The sequence below is a fragment of the Chaetura pelagica genome, unplaced genomic scaffold (genome assembly GCF_000747805.2).
Source record: "Chaetura pelagica isolate M959 unplaced genomic scaffold, ChaPel_1.0 scaffold244, whole genome shotgun sequence".
Classification (NCBI taxonomy): Eukaryota; Metazoa; Chordata; class Aves; order Apodiformes; family Apodidae; genus Chaetura; species Chaetura pelagica.
The window spans coordinates 2,024,132-2,040,538 of NW_009953719.1; the positions used below are offsets into that span (position 1 = coordinate 2,024,132).

Here is a 16,407-nt window from a genome sequence, read left to right on the forward strand (position 1 = left end):
CCTGTGTGGTTTGCACAGAGGTCAAGACCTAACCAGAAGCTTTTGTGAGTGTATAGTTGAGAGTTCTGTGCCTTGACCAAGTGTGTGTATATGCAGTGCTCATTATGGAAGCAAGGGCATAGTGCTAATTAACCATGGGGAAGGCTCCATGGACTCTTTAGCCCTTGCCTTCCTCAATGTAAAGTCAAGTGCTGGAAGGTGGCCTCCTCTGAACCCTAAGGGCTAAGAGCTTTTAGCAGAACTCTGATGAGGAAGGGTTCTCCTGCCTCAGAGAGGGATGTGTTAACTCCAGTGAGAAAAAAAAGAAGCAAAACCTTACCAAAAAGGCTCAAGGGACCTCTGCTTTTTCCACCAAGTGTTGCTGCCACATAACAGTTACTTGTCACTCATGAAAGGGGACTAGCCACAGTCCACTGTGAGCCTCCATGTTAGCACCTGATCTCCTTAACAGAGCTGCCAAAGGAAGGCAGGATCTGCTGTAAATATATCTGAAGGCTTCCTCCACTGACCAGACAGGGAACTAAGCACTTGTGTTGCATCAGGGCTACTTTAGCACTTAAAATTCAGACATGAATTAAGTGAATCTTTTGGATGGATGAGGTACCATTCTGTCTTACCACAGATCTAGGTAAGCAGAGACTGTTCTCAGGGTCTTTCCCCTCATGTGACCAAAACTTGAGAAGATGGCACAGAAAAAGATTGTGGAATCATCAAGCATCTGTAATTATTTAATTAAAAATTAGATCTTAGCTAGTGTAAGAAACAGTCTGAGAAAGAATAGTTTGCAGAAGAAAGTCTAAATCACTGATGATTGCTATGTTTCTGTGTGAAGTTTAAAAAGTATGTGGCATTTGAGGTACCCAACATGGACTTTTCTGAATGTGGAAAGTGAGGGGAATGAAGGAGTTCCTTACAGTTGGTGCTGTGCAATCCTAACCTCTGTTCAACTTCCCTGAAAACTCACAAGTATTGCAAAATGCATCCTTCAAAAGCATTTTTTGTATACTCACTAAGAGAAATTTAATATCAGGGGAAATATCTTGAAGAATGGTGACATTCAAGCTTCCTACAGTGTTACTTTTAAAATTTCTCTCACCATCACTTCCCTTAATTATAGTGTAGCTTTTCAGACAGATAGGTATTTCTTGGTGAAAAGTAAGCACAATTGTGTATCTCCACATTTCAGGAAAAATAAAGCTGCTTCTTTCAGAACAGTCCTTAGAGTGCTGTAATAAGCTATGAAGCTTGACTGGTAACTGACTTTGAAAGAAGTTCTGATTTAAACAAAAGGCCAAAGTTATCAACATGACCAACATGTACAAATGTGGACTCATCAGGGTCACGTCGTCCATGCACCCAGGTGCTTAAGTGGCAAACGAACTGTGTGTTCAGCTGAGGTCTTGGGGTCTGGCTGAGCCTCAAGTGAATGTCTCTCATGGTATGGAACCAGAGTTGCTCAGCTTCCTTGAGTATTTTGGCTGAGCTAGGCCCATCTCTTGCCATGGCCTGAACTGGGAACCTTACTCTAGTTTTCCTGGCTCCCAGTGCCACAGCCAGATTGGGCAGCAGAGACTGAACCAAGGGTCCAGTCGTCAGAAAATGCAGCAGAGAGTGACCTCTGCCAATGCCCTGGGACACCTTGTTCTCCCATGAGGAAGACCTCATGGGATGGCTGCTGCCCCTGGGGTAGGAAGGCCCTGCAACTAGCAGGGCCACCCATCCCAGTGCAACAGCGGTAGGGTCTCTCCATCCTTCATTCTCCTCTTCATCTTCAGGCTTGCAAAATCCAGGTTTTCCAAGGCTCCTGGAAAGCTGTGAGCTTGTCCTGGGGAAAGGTGTAGCTCTAAGATGGGTATCCTGGACTGGTTTGCCAGTGAGCTTACCCATGGTCTACTGTGGAATTTTGCTTTTCATTATGAGAAATCTCCATCACGCCATCTGCTATGACTCCATCTCTGTCCCAGGATTTGGATCCTTTCTTTTAACATCAGGATGTTGTTCCCATTGCACATGATAGCAGCTAGGCAACACAATCTGGAAATCCTGCAGGCAACTCTGTGAGCACTGGGGATGCTTTGGAGGCCTCCGGGCAGGTCCTTGCCAACCTAAACAAAGATGGTTGTTTTATCTGGATTTTTAATTGTTTAATTAAAAGCTGGTTCAACAATACCCTTACCTTTTTTTTTGAGTTGGAAGTACACATGAAGTAGATAGCAAGCATCTGTAGATTTATTTCCACTGAAAGGCAAACTATTATTCTTATAGTCAGCATGTAGGTGTGCCTGTTGTAGCTTTCTAAAATAGTGAGTGACTAACTTTTTCCAAGAGTTCATTTTTTCTAAGTTTTCTGTGAGTTTTTCTTTAAAAGGGACAGACTTACGGTGCTTATTCCCCAAATGATCTCAAGGTTCATGATGCTACTGCTCAATCTCAAACATCAGTAATATAATCCTGTGCTTATAAACTGCCACCAAGACACCCATAACATGAGAGTCTGGCAAGTAGGCTCCCATTGCACAGCACTGATTAATACTCCACAAAACAGATATGTGGAATATTTGCTATAAAACCTGAAACCACACCCATTTTGTCTGAAAAAGAGACAAAAGAACAGCAAAAAAAGAGGGCTACAGTTGGAGGTCTGAGCTGTCTGGGGTCTCTGCAGTAAACACTGCCTGCTGTGGAGAGACACTCATAAATGTCAGTATTGACTTTCCAGACCAGTTCTTCAGCTGGTATTTCAAAAAATAATGGAGTCATGCCATTAGGCACCAGATGTAGTTTTGGGGCCCAGGGTACAATGTGGGAAGCCTCTAAATCCAGAACAGAAAGAAAACATCCTGCCCTTTGTAAACAGCCAGGATTTACTGCAATGACAAATTAACAGGCTACCAAGCCCTTCATTCTAAAGTGAAGAATAATGGAAGTTCTTCATTATTCACTTTCTTTACTAAAAATAATACAGTATGTATTAATAGGACAGGAGCATGGTCATCCAATTTTTGATGCAGTATAGAAGTACACCTCAGGCTGAGATTATGTTGCATAATCTGATGGTAACAAAAGATAATTTCTGAGTGTCAATATTCTTATTTAGAGGAAGAATAGGCTTCATTTAGACTTCATTTTCAGTCTTGGCCATGAAGTTGTCAAAGAATTGGGCATGGTTGCAATCTCTGGGCAAAAGAAGCTCAAGACAAGAATGGCAAGGCACTGTTAAAGAAGGGCAGCAAATATTTTAGTAGAACCATCTGGAAAACAAGACACACAGCACCTGTCCACTTTGAACTTAGGCTAAGCATTGTGATTTGGTCCTACATTTCCATGATTTCCAGATTTCAGAAACAGTTCTAAAACAAAACGCCTAGCATATTTTAACACAGTGAGTAGGAGATCTGATGGGCATGTCAGGCACTAAAAACGCAAATGCAAATGCAAAGTACAGTGTCAATCTGAGTTGCCATGCTAGGCCAAGCTTATTTTATTACATACATTCTGCATTCTAAGTACTAATATGTTCATAATGTAAACATTAAGCATACAGAGTTAAAATTCAAGGCCACAATATTTTGATTGTCCCTTTTTTGTGTCTTTGGTTGGCCGAGATCAACTCGTAGTGTATAAATGCATAAGTTATATAATAATTATATAAAAAGGAAAAAATAACATTGACTTGTATACTTCATTCTGACAAACGCACAGCGTTCGCGACTCGATAAAGAAAAACTGGCGCCCGCCTAACAAAAATACTTAGATGATTTCTGATTTTGGCAGTCAGGGGTCGTCTCTTGCTTTACCAATAGAAAACAAACTCCCTTAATAATGATGAGGTTATAACTGGTAATTTTTAAATACTGAGCACAATTCCAGTTTTGGTTTTTGTTTTAAAGAGATGCATAATCTTATTTCTGAATTTTTCTGTTTTTCCCTTTCTCCACTTTATTTTATTACTATAAAATCAAGTCTGTTCCTCCTGTAATACTGGGAAAGATATATTGAGCAATATGTTTTACAAGTCCAAACAAGTGTTTCTTCACAGTCCCAACACTACTAAGTTTTCAGTCTTTTCAGTTTCTACTGGTAAAGAAGTTTCTTTTCTCCCATTCTCACCACCTTTGTCTTCCTCTTCCTCCTTTCTGCTTCCTCTGTCAGGTGCAGGCCTCTGATCTACAGTCATACACTTGCCCTTCAGCACATTCTCATTTCCAATGTTTGGCTCAGGGTTCCTGTAATACTGTCAAGGAATCTCTAAGTTTGGGTTGTCTTCACAGTTTGAGTAGTTGATAACACTCTGTTGAATGGCATGCATTTGATTTTAACCAAAACAGTGCTGTCCTATTCCAAATCAGCTTCCACACTAAACCAGTCTCTTGTTGATATGTTTTGTTTGTTTGTTTGTTTTTTTAAATACAGGTAGGTTTTTTGTCTTTTTTTTAAATTTTATTTTTCCCTTCTTTCCCCCTCTTTTGTAATGACTCGTATATTGTATGGTAGGTCACTATAGACTTATCCTTATATTGCTGTAGTATAGTCCCAGTTTTGCACTAGCAAGTTATCAAACTTTACACATAAGCTTATCAACTTTTTAAGACCACTAACTTTTGTAGGTTTTTCTTATCATTTCATGCTTTTACCTACAATAGTCTATTGTTGTTTGGTCCACAGAGTCGATGCCCATATACATTACATTTTAGTATCTTAATACTACTTGAATATCTCCTTTAAATCCTACTACAAAGAGTCTTTGACATCTATTTTTTAATGTGTTTTTTTCCCAGCCAAACCTTCACTTGTCTCTTTAGGCACTTTTAATTAATGTACTCCAATAGAGTTCATTGCAACTCATCAGGGAACTGTATCCCAGCGAGAAGTGTCTTTGTTTGCTTTTTCTGGTGCTTCTTTTTTTCCCCACTTAGTAGTAGGTGCCAAGATGAGATGGCATATGAGCAGCTGGCAGCCTGGTGTTGGGGTAGATACCTCCAGTTGGTGAATTCCAGTATGGATTAGGGGCAGCGAAAAAGCTGGACGATGTGACAGGCAAAGCAGGGGGGTGGGGAGCTACAAAGTTCATCTTCTGAGGGTGCGCGTGATAGGAGCTCATGTAGGGGAGGTCTGATGGGTATTTGTACATGGACGACTCTGGAGGGTGAGGCTGGAGAGCCTGAGCGATTCCGTGGAAATCAAATTTGTAGGCGTAGCGCTTACCGTGAACCTTAGTCATAATATTTTTGTCATAGTAGTAGCGAAGCGCACGGCTGAGTTTGTCATAGTTCATGTTGGGTTTGCTCTTCCGCTCCCCCCAGCGTCGAGCCACTTCGTCGGGGTCGGTCATCTTGAACTCCCCGTTGGTGCCCTCCCAGGTGATGCAGTTGGAGTTGGAGCTGTCCGAGAGGAGCTCCAGCAGGAACTGCCACAGCTGTATCTGCCCACTCCCTGCAGGGGGAGACGGAAGAGAAATGTCAGGAGTAGTGACTCAAAATGTTAAGATATCATTTCTTCCAGGATCTCAGACAGGGCCCTATTAGGAAATGTTGCAGTGCCTGTTCCTGCTTCTTACTCTTAACTAGTCCCATTTTCCCAGCCTCATGAAACCCTAAAGAGCAGAGATAATGGTAATGTGTCATGTTTTCCTTCTTCTGAATGGCAGAATGCCATTGCACGGAGATTTAATAGTTACCTAATGTCATTCAGTGTAGACAATTGATGGGGAAATAATACAGTGCTCATTTAGGAAACTAATCTCTAAAGTTCAGGACAAACAGCTTTCACTTGCATAACATTTTGCTTGTTCTCACAGCATTATGTTGCAACTGTATGTTCCCTGCTATGGAATCAGCCTACATAAAATGGAGAAGTTTAGAGAAAGCTGGATTTGTGCCAAACCATATCATTCCCTTTCAGCATTTGGGGAAATGCAGAACGGAAACTTATTAGCTTGCTGTTGCACTGCATACAACCATAGGGCAAGACATTTGCAAAAACAGTGAAAAGGTCCATAAAATATGTTCTTGTCATCATTCTGTGTCAAATGAGTTTAAATGATTATCGAAGTTAAGACTTAAAACGTTGGGGTTTTTCTCCCTCTTCTGCCAATTTAATGTTAAAAAGAAAATACTTAGTCTGCTGTCAACTTTGCAGAAGTGTGTTGCCCAGAATTACAGGAAAACAAATTTGACTATTTTAGGCAATAGAAAGTAGATTTTGAAGGGCCTTGCCACTGATATTCATGTTAAAAGCTTAGCATTTCTCAGTAAAGCAGCAATGAAATGATGCAAAATACAGCTGAAGCAGCTTGTAAGGCAATCTGTTTCACAAGCACAATGTCAGCAGAATTTGCCAACCAGCCAGTATGTGCTAACTTCTAAGTATATCTCTGACCAGGAATCGGTTGGGTTACTCTTTTTTTTTTCCAAAAATAGAGTATAATAAACAAGCTTTTCTTTAGAAAGCTTCTAGTAATGAATTATAGTATCAAGCTAGACTAGCATCTGAAATCCATTAGCAGTTTATACTTCACTGCAACTGAAACCCATATTCGTTTAAATTATATTTATCCAAACGGCCCTTAATGAATTTCTTCTGTTCCATTAACATGCATTAAGTAAACAAACAAACAAAAGAATCTGTGGTATGAGCAAGGCATGCAAGTTTTAATACACAAAACATAACAAGAGGATTAGCCTTAGAAAATCAATAAACAGTTCAGCACTGGACAAAACACAAATTTTTGAATAAGCAATCCAACATATGTTCTAACATAAACACTTGCCTTCCAAATGTAAAATATAGTCCTATGAAAATAAATGGTTGCTGTCAATTTCCTTTTAATGAGAGAGTAATGCCACCAATTTATAAACACACAAAACATGTCAAAGCACACAAATGATGGTGTATAGGAATTCCATATCCAAACGTTCAAAAAGTGTCCCAATCCAGACCATGTCAGTGTCTTCCCCAGTAATGAAGACTACCAAATGGACGATTGACAAAATTGCAAAAGTCAGGGTTAACAAATTAAAGGGAGGCAGGCCCCCACTTCCAGTTAAGATCAGTGTCACCAGGAAACCCACCACCTTGGGCCATTTGGATAATCCTGTTCTTAATGCTTATTTAATTGCTTTCCTATGACAAAAAAAACCCAAACACAACTGTTGAGAAATAAAGTTAATCTAGAACTGTGCTTGATGTCTCTTGGAATAAAGTGAAAAAATGGATCAGTATTTTGGCAATTTCATGCCCTGAAAAGCCATACAATAGCTGTAAGAAGAAACATTGTTGCTGAGGGTTGAGAAGACCTGTAATGTGGAACAAGAAACACAGGACCCGTGACTGTTAAAGCAAGGGAAATAGGAAGTGGCACATACAATGTGAATCCATTGTGGCAGATAATGATGTTGATAATGGTGGTGTATGGCCACAGTGTGTCCTGCAAGCTCAGAGCAGCAACAGTGAAATCTGCACTGTTCACAATCAGTGTTATTAACTCATGAAGAGGTTCCTCATCTTTAGCTAAAATACACTGCAAGCCCCTGTCCACAATGCTCCCCACTGTCTTCTTTAGGTGGGAGAATATTTTTTAAGTGTTTAACCCAATTATTCTTTGCACATAGATTATTGTTTTCTGTTTTTTTCCCATATATTTTTCCTGTTCTAGGTAATGCATCCCAAAATTCTATGTTTGTCAAGGTCAGTATGGCATTGTGTTGTGAATTAACAGAATCTGGGCCACTAATGACATAGATTGGTAAAACACTCATGCACTTCTGGGGAGGAGCCTGGGGACCAGATGGGATATATTACAGCACTTAACAAAATCCCAATATTTAGGCAACTGAAGGGAACTCCTATTGATATGAGCATTTTAAATACCTCTAAAGAGGCATTTGACTGACTGAATGTAACCATCTACACTGGAGTGATTTGAATAGCTCTCTACAGAGGGCTACATTCACTACATCTCCAATGAATATCATAGGAAATAAGACACCTAGCTCATATGCAGACACCTACATTAAGACACATGAGTTTATGTTTCTTAATCTGTGACCTCAGTCCCACTCTTGGGTAACCTAGAAACCTAATCATGCAACACACTGGGTACCACCAGCTCCCACTGAGTCATACTGAGGAGCTGTAAACTCAGCCACATCAGCTTCCAGACTAGCCTTAAAGCTGAAGTGGGGACACTAGCAGTGAAAAGAAATCCTCCAAATTCAGCAAAATCCCTTCTCACCTGGATTTGCAAGTCGGCTGCTGGTCGGTCCAAGAATCTGATATGGATCTACAAAATTGTGAAAGAAAGGTTTTAATTCATGTAGCAATAATGTAAGACATTGTAGGCATAGTTTTTCAACCTTGAGTGGGGCAGTGTATGTCACTGATGGGACAGCAGGTCCAACACTGAGGAAAGTGGTTCCTTTCTCTGCACTGCAATATTGGCATGTTTTTCCTTAAAACTGGGTGTTCAAGTGAACAATTGCAAGGATACACATTTGCTTTTTGTACTGTATTAGTATGCACAAGCATATATTCAGAAAAGCTGTAAATCCTACTTAATAAAGCACACATACACACTGGCACTCTTTGCTACTATTGACCCTTGTAGTGTGCCAGGGCCCATGGGCACAGGGGTGAGAGTCCCCTTTGCAAAGGATAGCAGCCTCTCTTCTTGTGAGGTCATATTTATTTTCCCCAATCACTGCTTACTCTGTGGCCAAAGAGCCTCCAAAAGAGGGCTAAGAGTGCATGGCTGAACTCAGGCAACGTGGCTGGGTCTGTTCTTATCCACTGGAGTCCAGTGGGGGATCCCCTGTATTAACCTTGCAAGTAGGGTTTTCAGAAGATCCTGTGCCAGCCACATAATGCCTGTAGCATCTCAATGTTTTCCACATGGAATTCCCTCCAGAAATGAAAACTTATTTTGGCCTAAATCAAAGTACAACAGGAAAAAGGGAAGGTTGTGGCAGAAGTACAAAAGCTAAAGTGATGGGCTGCAAGCACAGCCCGTTGGCACTCACCCCTTGCCCCTTGCCAAACGACGCTGTCACTGGGCTGCCTTGTCTCTGGGCAGCTGCTCTCAAACAGCCACCAGTGTTACAGCCAAGCAGATAATCAGGTTACATTCCTTATATGTTTAAATAACCTGTGAAGCTCACAGGTCTGTAAGGACCTACAGACATCATCAGCATATTTCTTGAAAGATTCTCATGGTTGAAGGCCAGACTAGATAAAATGCTATTTGGGCAAAAAGCAGTATAAGGCTTCCCAGATAGCATGCATATGAGTTAATGAGACACCATTATACACTGTCATAATTAGCTGTAGCAAAAAACAGAATAATGATCTGAAATCCATGTGATTAACACAGGTTCAGTCTTCTGAGCTAACGACATTCTCCAAATCTCTTTTATTTCCTATTTCTATCCTTTTGCTGTTAACAAAAGTTGTAACTGACTCAGAATCTCTGTAGTGCTTTCTAGCTGTCCAAAACACAGTCTAATTCACAGTAACAATGTAGGTCCTACCCCATGGATTATGTGCTCTGCAAACACAAAATGCACCCATGTAGCAAAACCACTAGTCTATAAACTCATAAACTTCTACTTTCTCCTCAATTTCCCAATAGGTTACAAATCCTTCTCATTTTTCTGTCTAATTTCAGGAGCCAAATTCGGATAGGTTTCTGCATGTATTTTGCTTTCTTTGCTCATGCCCATTTTCCAACTGTTAGCATTTCAACTACTGTGGAGAGCATGCAACATCCTTACCTTCCACCTTTGTACCTAAACTGCATACAGGCACTTTGTTCAACAGCATTTTCACTCTTTAAGGTTGAAACTGACATTAAACATTACTAAAAACAATTTTCAATGGCCATGGGAGCCTTAATTTCAGATCCAGATGTAGAGCCAACTCATATACATCTAGGGATTTGGTGGTTACCAGCTGGAGATCTCATTAGTGGTCTGAATCAGATGTTGCAATTTGCTTCTGGTTGGTCGGTGAGATCTGTCCTCAGCATGTTCAACGAATACTGTCACACAGCTGTAATTCAAACAAAATGATACCCACCTAACTGAGGACGCTGGTCTTCTGTTTTGGGAACTGTTGAGGATGATGGCTGAGTAGCTGAAAATGAAAAAACCCATGTAGTTATTTTTCTGGTTTAGAAGATTATCACCAAACGTGATAGATCACAGGCCTGGGTCTCCTGCTGCTCACTTCTCAGTGATGGTCACAATAGGATTTAAGATGATACAGCAATAGGGTCAAGGACCTAATGAAGCCTGAGTTCAAGGAAGAGTCCTGCGACTCCCCCCCAGTATTGCCTGTTCACAGCTAACAGGCTTTCCAGCCAAGGCACATGTAAAAAACCTCCAGAGCTGAATGCTAAGGTAGCTCCCATCAGTTCACTTCAGAGTCTATTCAGGTCCCAACAGATGTGCACTAGGCCCACAGGCTAGATATATGCAGATGTGTTTTACCTTTTGACTGAGGACTGGAGTGGGTATGACTTGTCCATGCTGACCTCCTGGCTTGCTCATAAGGCAAATCTGCAAAGGAAAATTACTCTGATTCATGCATATAAAAGCAAAGAAACTAAAATGTAAAACCTTTGTTTATAAAGTATATGTAGTAGATACAAAGGTTTGGTTTACCCTTTGAAATCTTTTACAGCTGCCCGTGATTTTCTATGCCTGGCTTTAACACATTAGGTAAAATTGCTGCCAGAGGCTTACATAGCCTGCCCAGGATCTCAGGGAGGTAGCAGCACCTACCTGGAAGAACTAAGTTGGTATAGATTATTTGATTCTTAACAGTACTTCCGCTTAATTTTAGAAATTATGTTTGGAAATGAAATAAGCTAGGAAGTAAAGAAATAGTCACAGACCAACTCTGTGCGAAACAGATGTATCTCAGCCCATTTCCAAGCACTCTGAACAGAAGTATTGAATGGAAATAAAGTGTAATGTGAAATTCACAACCAAATTGCCTTTAATTTATTTAGTCTGTTTGGCTTAAGGAGCGGACTGGCAATACCAGCACTGTTGTCTCCTGGAATCTTACACTTAAAATTTTGCATTTGCTAAGATATGCAATTTATCTTTAATTTACATTTGAATGAATACTGCCTTTTTTATCTCTGATTTCTTGAGAACTGTTCCACAGTCTTCTTGTCCTTCAGAAACTCAGAGAAAATACTGGGAACTGCACAACTGTGCATCTCTGAACAGAATACTGGTGTGTAGATGAATCATTGTAACACGCAGATGTCCTGACTAAGTTGAGATCAAAGGTGTTATTAACTGTTACAGTTACAGACACCTCATAGCCTGAGAACTTTATCATCTGGCAGAATAATTCAGAAGGACCCTGGTCATGCTTCCAGGGGTTTCCAAGTTCTGTCTGTATACGGTGGGGACAGTACTCAGTCATGTATCTTGTGCAGTCCTGCCTTGCCTGGCCAGATATCTACCTCCATGGCAGCCTTGCCAGGGAGAGTCTGGTGACATGAGGAATCCTTCTTTTTCCCCCAGTTCTTCCATTCCCTGCCTAGAAAGACTACAGACAATCAGGGGAAAAAGATCACATTGAAAGCATGTGCTTGTCGTTAGACTGTGCAACTTCTCCCACAATCTCCTTCTCTCTCCTCTCCTCTCCTCTCCTCTCCTCTCCTCTCCTCTCCTCTCCTCTCCTCTCCTCTCCTCTCCTCTCCTCTCCTCTCCTCTCCTCTCCTCTCCTCGATAGCACTTGCAGCCTTAAAATACATTTGGTACAAATTTAGTCCTGTGAGAAAACTGTTTCGCCATTTAACTCAACACATCATAAGCTTAAATTTTCTGACTACACCCTCTCCATTAAAAGAAAAACCCAGTAATCAGCCTTTCTTGAAATAGCACAGAATTCCAACTTCTTTCTTAGTTTATTATTGTGCCTTGATAAACATGTTGCTGTCCTAGATAAGCAGATCTGTTCTTATTCATTAGATATTAGTACAATATGTCCTTATCTTGGGCAGATCTTTGATGGGAATGCTTCTGTTTGATGACACATTCAGACAAACCCATATCAGGTCTTCCTGAGCTCCTGATAGCTTAATTGTATCACTTTCATCTTGCTGAAACCTCATGTTCTGTTATAAAGGTGACTAAAGAAATCTGCCTTTGTCACTGCAGTTCTTTGCTAGCCCTGCTCATTTCCAATTTTCTATTGTAGTGACTTAACAATGACAATGGTTAATTACTTTCTCAAAAATTGCATCCCAGGATTTAGCTAAGTCCCGTTTAACATTATTTACTCCCCTCCTCATATTTGACCTTTGTCATGTCATCAAGTAATGGTCCCCAGGGTTTGCTATTGCTCTCACACGAAGGACGCTTTGTTATAGAAAAGCTTCTTGGCAGTCTGGTTGAAATGTGACATTTAACTAAAAGGAAAGCCATGAAATGTGCCAACAAAATAGTTTCTTGAGAAAAAAAATAGTTTCTGCAAAAAATTTATATATTTCTTTCTTTTTGAATTAAAATCCTGACTTTAAAGATCTTTGTCAACTTTAAATTGTAAAAAATAAAATTAAATAATACTTTCAATATCACATGATAGTTGTAGGAAATGTAAACACCAGTTTACATAGAGCAACAGAGACAATCCATATCCAAACTACATCTTCCACAAGAAATTGTGTCAACACAGGAAGGTGCTTTTAATATTGACATAAAGCATTTTATTTTGTAGGTGTCATAGTAAATGTGATTTGGATGAAAATGCTGAAATTAAGGACTTCACTATGTACAGGATGCAGGAGTTTTTTAGAACTTTTTTACTTCAAAGAAAACTAGCATTTTTTTTCCCATCGTAAATCAGGATGAAACAAATATTGAAATAATAGAACTTCTCATCGGTTAAAAAAAAAATCAGGTTTTGTTCGAGTCCCATGGAAACATACCCATAAAATAGTATTATTCACAGCAGACTTAGTATTTTCCTGAAATCCTCTCAATTGGCATCATTATCTTCTGCAGGACACTGAGGTCCATCTGTTATATGTTCATTTTCTTTGTAAACTACTGAGAGCTTCACTCCTTCAGTTTTACATTGCATAGCTGGTAATTGTTTCAATAGCTATGGCTTTGCCTTTTCATCCATTTTCATGTTCAGCTTCATCCATGCCATTCAAAGCTCCTGGGTCCTACTACAGCCTGTGACCATGAGGGCCACAGTCTGTTTTACTGCTTCAGAAAAATGTCCAACATTTTTTTAATATGCTTTCTTCTAATACTGAAACTAGGCAGGTACTCCATGACACTCTTTATTTTGATAATTATGTAATCCCTAGATCCTCAGTTGAACAATTTCCAACTTTTTATCTATCAACAAGCTCAAAAAATTTTCCGTATTCCCACAGGTTACTTTAAGTGCCTTCTAATTCTGCAAATAGCCTTTTTGATAAGGGATGATTCACACAGCTTTCCGTACAAGGCTACAATGCTGATTTATTTAATGGCACAGTCAGACTTCCCAGGCAATCCTCTACAGTGTTTCTTCGTTTGTTTACTTTTTTTTCTCTTTGGCCAACTGCTAGAGCAGTGGCTTCATTGTGCCATAAATAAAGATCATAGAACCACAGAATCTCAGTATGGTTTGGGTTGAAGGGGACTTGGAAGATCACCTAGTTCCACACTCCCCTTGCCATGGGCAGGGACATCTTCCACCAGATCAGGCTGCTCAAAGCCCCTCCAGCCTGGCCTTAAACACTTCAAGGGAGGGGGTGTTCAATGCTTATGTTAATCCTTCTTCTATGAGTGAAAAGGATTAATCTGAAATCAGTAAGATATGCAAGATATGTTTTATTTATCAGACTGTATTTTCAGCTGTTAACAAACTGCTAGTTCTCTGACCTCTAAGAAGGCTCTGGGCACCTGTACAGGGATCCTTTAGAGGAATCTCTGGCTTTATGTAATGACCAAATGTTATTGTGTCCTTTTTCAATTATTAATAACTATAGATGATTGCAGAGAATACTAAAGCACCCATGACTTCAGATGTCATTACTTAGTGTTCATAAGAGGTCAATTAGCCAGTTCTTGATCTGTTAAAATATTTTTTTTATAATTTTAATTGTAAACAGTTGTGGGGGTCTTTGGTAAATGTCTTACAGAAGCTGAATGCCAAATTCATGCATTGGATCGATGGTTTCCTTTCTATTCACTACAGTACTATTACAGACAAACAAACCTAGCAAAAGAGTTTGTTTTCCTAGACACTGAGCAGGATGGATGTGATCATGTAATGGTCTGGTAGCTGTTTCTCTATCTGTCTTTTTAAATTATCAATTAACAAATCTGCAGACATGCATATACACATGTATACATATGTATATAAAATAATTACTTGTGTATAGTCTCCTGGATTATACCCTAGAACAATAATAAAAGATAGATACAATATTTGCTATCCAAACCCTCTTGTTTTCAGTGAAAGAATGCATCTTTTTACAAGCACTCAGTCAATTCAAGTGTATGTCCCTTCAGAACACTTTGATGTATGCCTCTGCCTCAGCAATGGATTTCCTCTAAATGTAGTCTTGCTGTTATTTCTCTTGATGTCTCACAGTACTTCGTGCTTATTACTGGAAAAGCAAATGTCCAGATTAGGCATTTTTCCTGCATCTTTAATGGTGAAGGGTGATGTAAAGAAAATTTTTTGCTTCATAACAATGTTCTCATCTTTGTCAACTATTCCCTTTACCTTTCACAAACCAGCACACTCACAATACTTTAACGGGCTTCAAATTTTTAAGCAATAAGAACTTTCTTATGTTTTGATTTTACTTATTTAATGTCTCAAATTCACAATCATACTTTGTGGGGTTTATTTGCTCAAACATAAATAAAAGTAAATAAAAAGTAGGTAGCATAAGAAACATGTACCCACCATTTTTAGAGTATTTTTTCTCAATATCCTTCAAGAAGCATTGAAAAAGAGGGCATGGCCTCATTTTACAGAGAGCTGAAACACAGTGAAAAGTACTGTACTGGGACAGTGCAACAGAACCAGTGAATACACCTCTTGTCTTCTGATTCTCTGGTGCTCTGAACACTAGATAGCATTGCTTGGATGACAAAGATATGTGGTCGAAACAGATTAATCTGCTCTGTTTAATCATCTCTACACAATGATACATGCACACACATATAAATATATGTATGTATATATGTGTGTATTCAAAACATAGCCTTATATTTACGAAAAGAGAGTTGAAGGAGAAAAACAAGATACTTCAGTAAGTGAAATGAATAAGATCACAGCATACAAAAGATGGTCATTGTTCATACCTGTCCTGGTTGTAATTCTTTGTGTTGCTTCTGGATAAACTGACGTATTTGGAAAAATAAAAGTGGCACCTCCTAAAGAGAAAGAAGAAGACATAACACCTAGAGATTCATTTGCACTGTCCCTAAGGCCACTGATATTTTCTGTCTTGTAGTGTGTCTGAATGAAGACTATTAACTATTTTCTGTCTTAGGACTGTTATATATAAAAGTTAATTACACCAGCCTTTGCAGCTGTGTAAATCCATTCAGATTTCTGGATAAGAGACTGTGCAAAATCTGTGCTAAGAGAGGAGAGAGTCAAATTCACAAAATCTCTTCTATGCTCCCCACAATCACCTCCTCCTGGGTAGGTGGTTTCATATCTTCTGAAATAAGGCTTCTTTTCCTTCTCTTCCTATTAGTGTCTGTGGGAATCTTTCACAGACTTTGGTCAGGTTTGGGTCAGACCCTCAGAAATCTCATTCTCTTCACAGTGAGAAATTAGAAATACTTAGCTTTACATAGAAAATTATTTCTCACTTATCACAAACATTGAAACTGCCCTAACTATATCAACAGACTTCTAATGACCATCTCTACAACCATGAAAAGGGTAATAAGAGTTTATGCAATTACTGCTGACTTCACTGAAAACTTGTTCCTAACTCTTTTTAAGTCCTTTAAAAATCCCACTCCAAAGTTCTTCTGCCACCAAAACAGCTAATTTTCCTTATGCTAATGATCAGCATGATCTTATTCACACTCCCAGTAACAGAAATGCAGACGATCTCATTTTAGTGAAATAAATTTCAAAATGTCATTGTCAGTGCACATATGTAGAAAAAGATAACACATAGAACTGCTGAGTAACACTTGGATAACTATGTGGAAACTGCTTGGAAAATTAGAATTTGGAAAGCCAGAGATGGAAAAGACCATTGAGTCCACCTACTTTAAAAAAGGGCTTAAGGCTTATTCCAAACTCCATCAAAGTCAATGGAAATGTTTTTATTGCTTTGCTGGGATTTGCAGCAGGCCTACAGCCCACAGCAGGCCTTTATGTAAAGTGGCAAACATCTAATCTTAGGGAAAG

General features: G+C 39.4%; 1 protein-coding gene across 2 annotated transcripts in view; it reads right to left on the reverse strand.

Moving 5' to 3' along the window:
* Positions 1–4,450: 4,450 nt before the first annotated feature.
* Positions 4,451–16,407, reverse strand: part of ERG (v-ets avian erythroblastosis virus E26 oncogene homolog) — a 32,413-nt gene continuing 20,456 nt past the window's right edge. Inside the window, exons 5-9 of one of the 2 annotated variants that reach the window (XM_010000423.1) lie at positions 15,336–15,407; positions 10,485–10,553; positions 10,072–10,128; positions 8,234–8,281; positions 4,451–5,433 (exon numbers count right to left, since the gene is read on the reverse strand). In XM_010000423.1, the coding sequence (XP_009998725.1) occupies positions 4,913–5,433; positions 8,234–8,281; positions 10,072–10,128; positions 10,485–10,553; positions 15,336–15,407 (767 nt within the window). In that variant the 3' untranslated portion in view covers positions 4,451–4,912. The remainder of the gene's footprint in view (positions 5,434–8,233; positions 8,282–10,071; positions 10,129–10,484; positions 10,554–15,335; positions 15,408–16,407) is intronic. The other variant, XM_010000424.1, reaches the window with a different exon arrangement.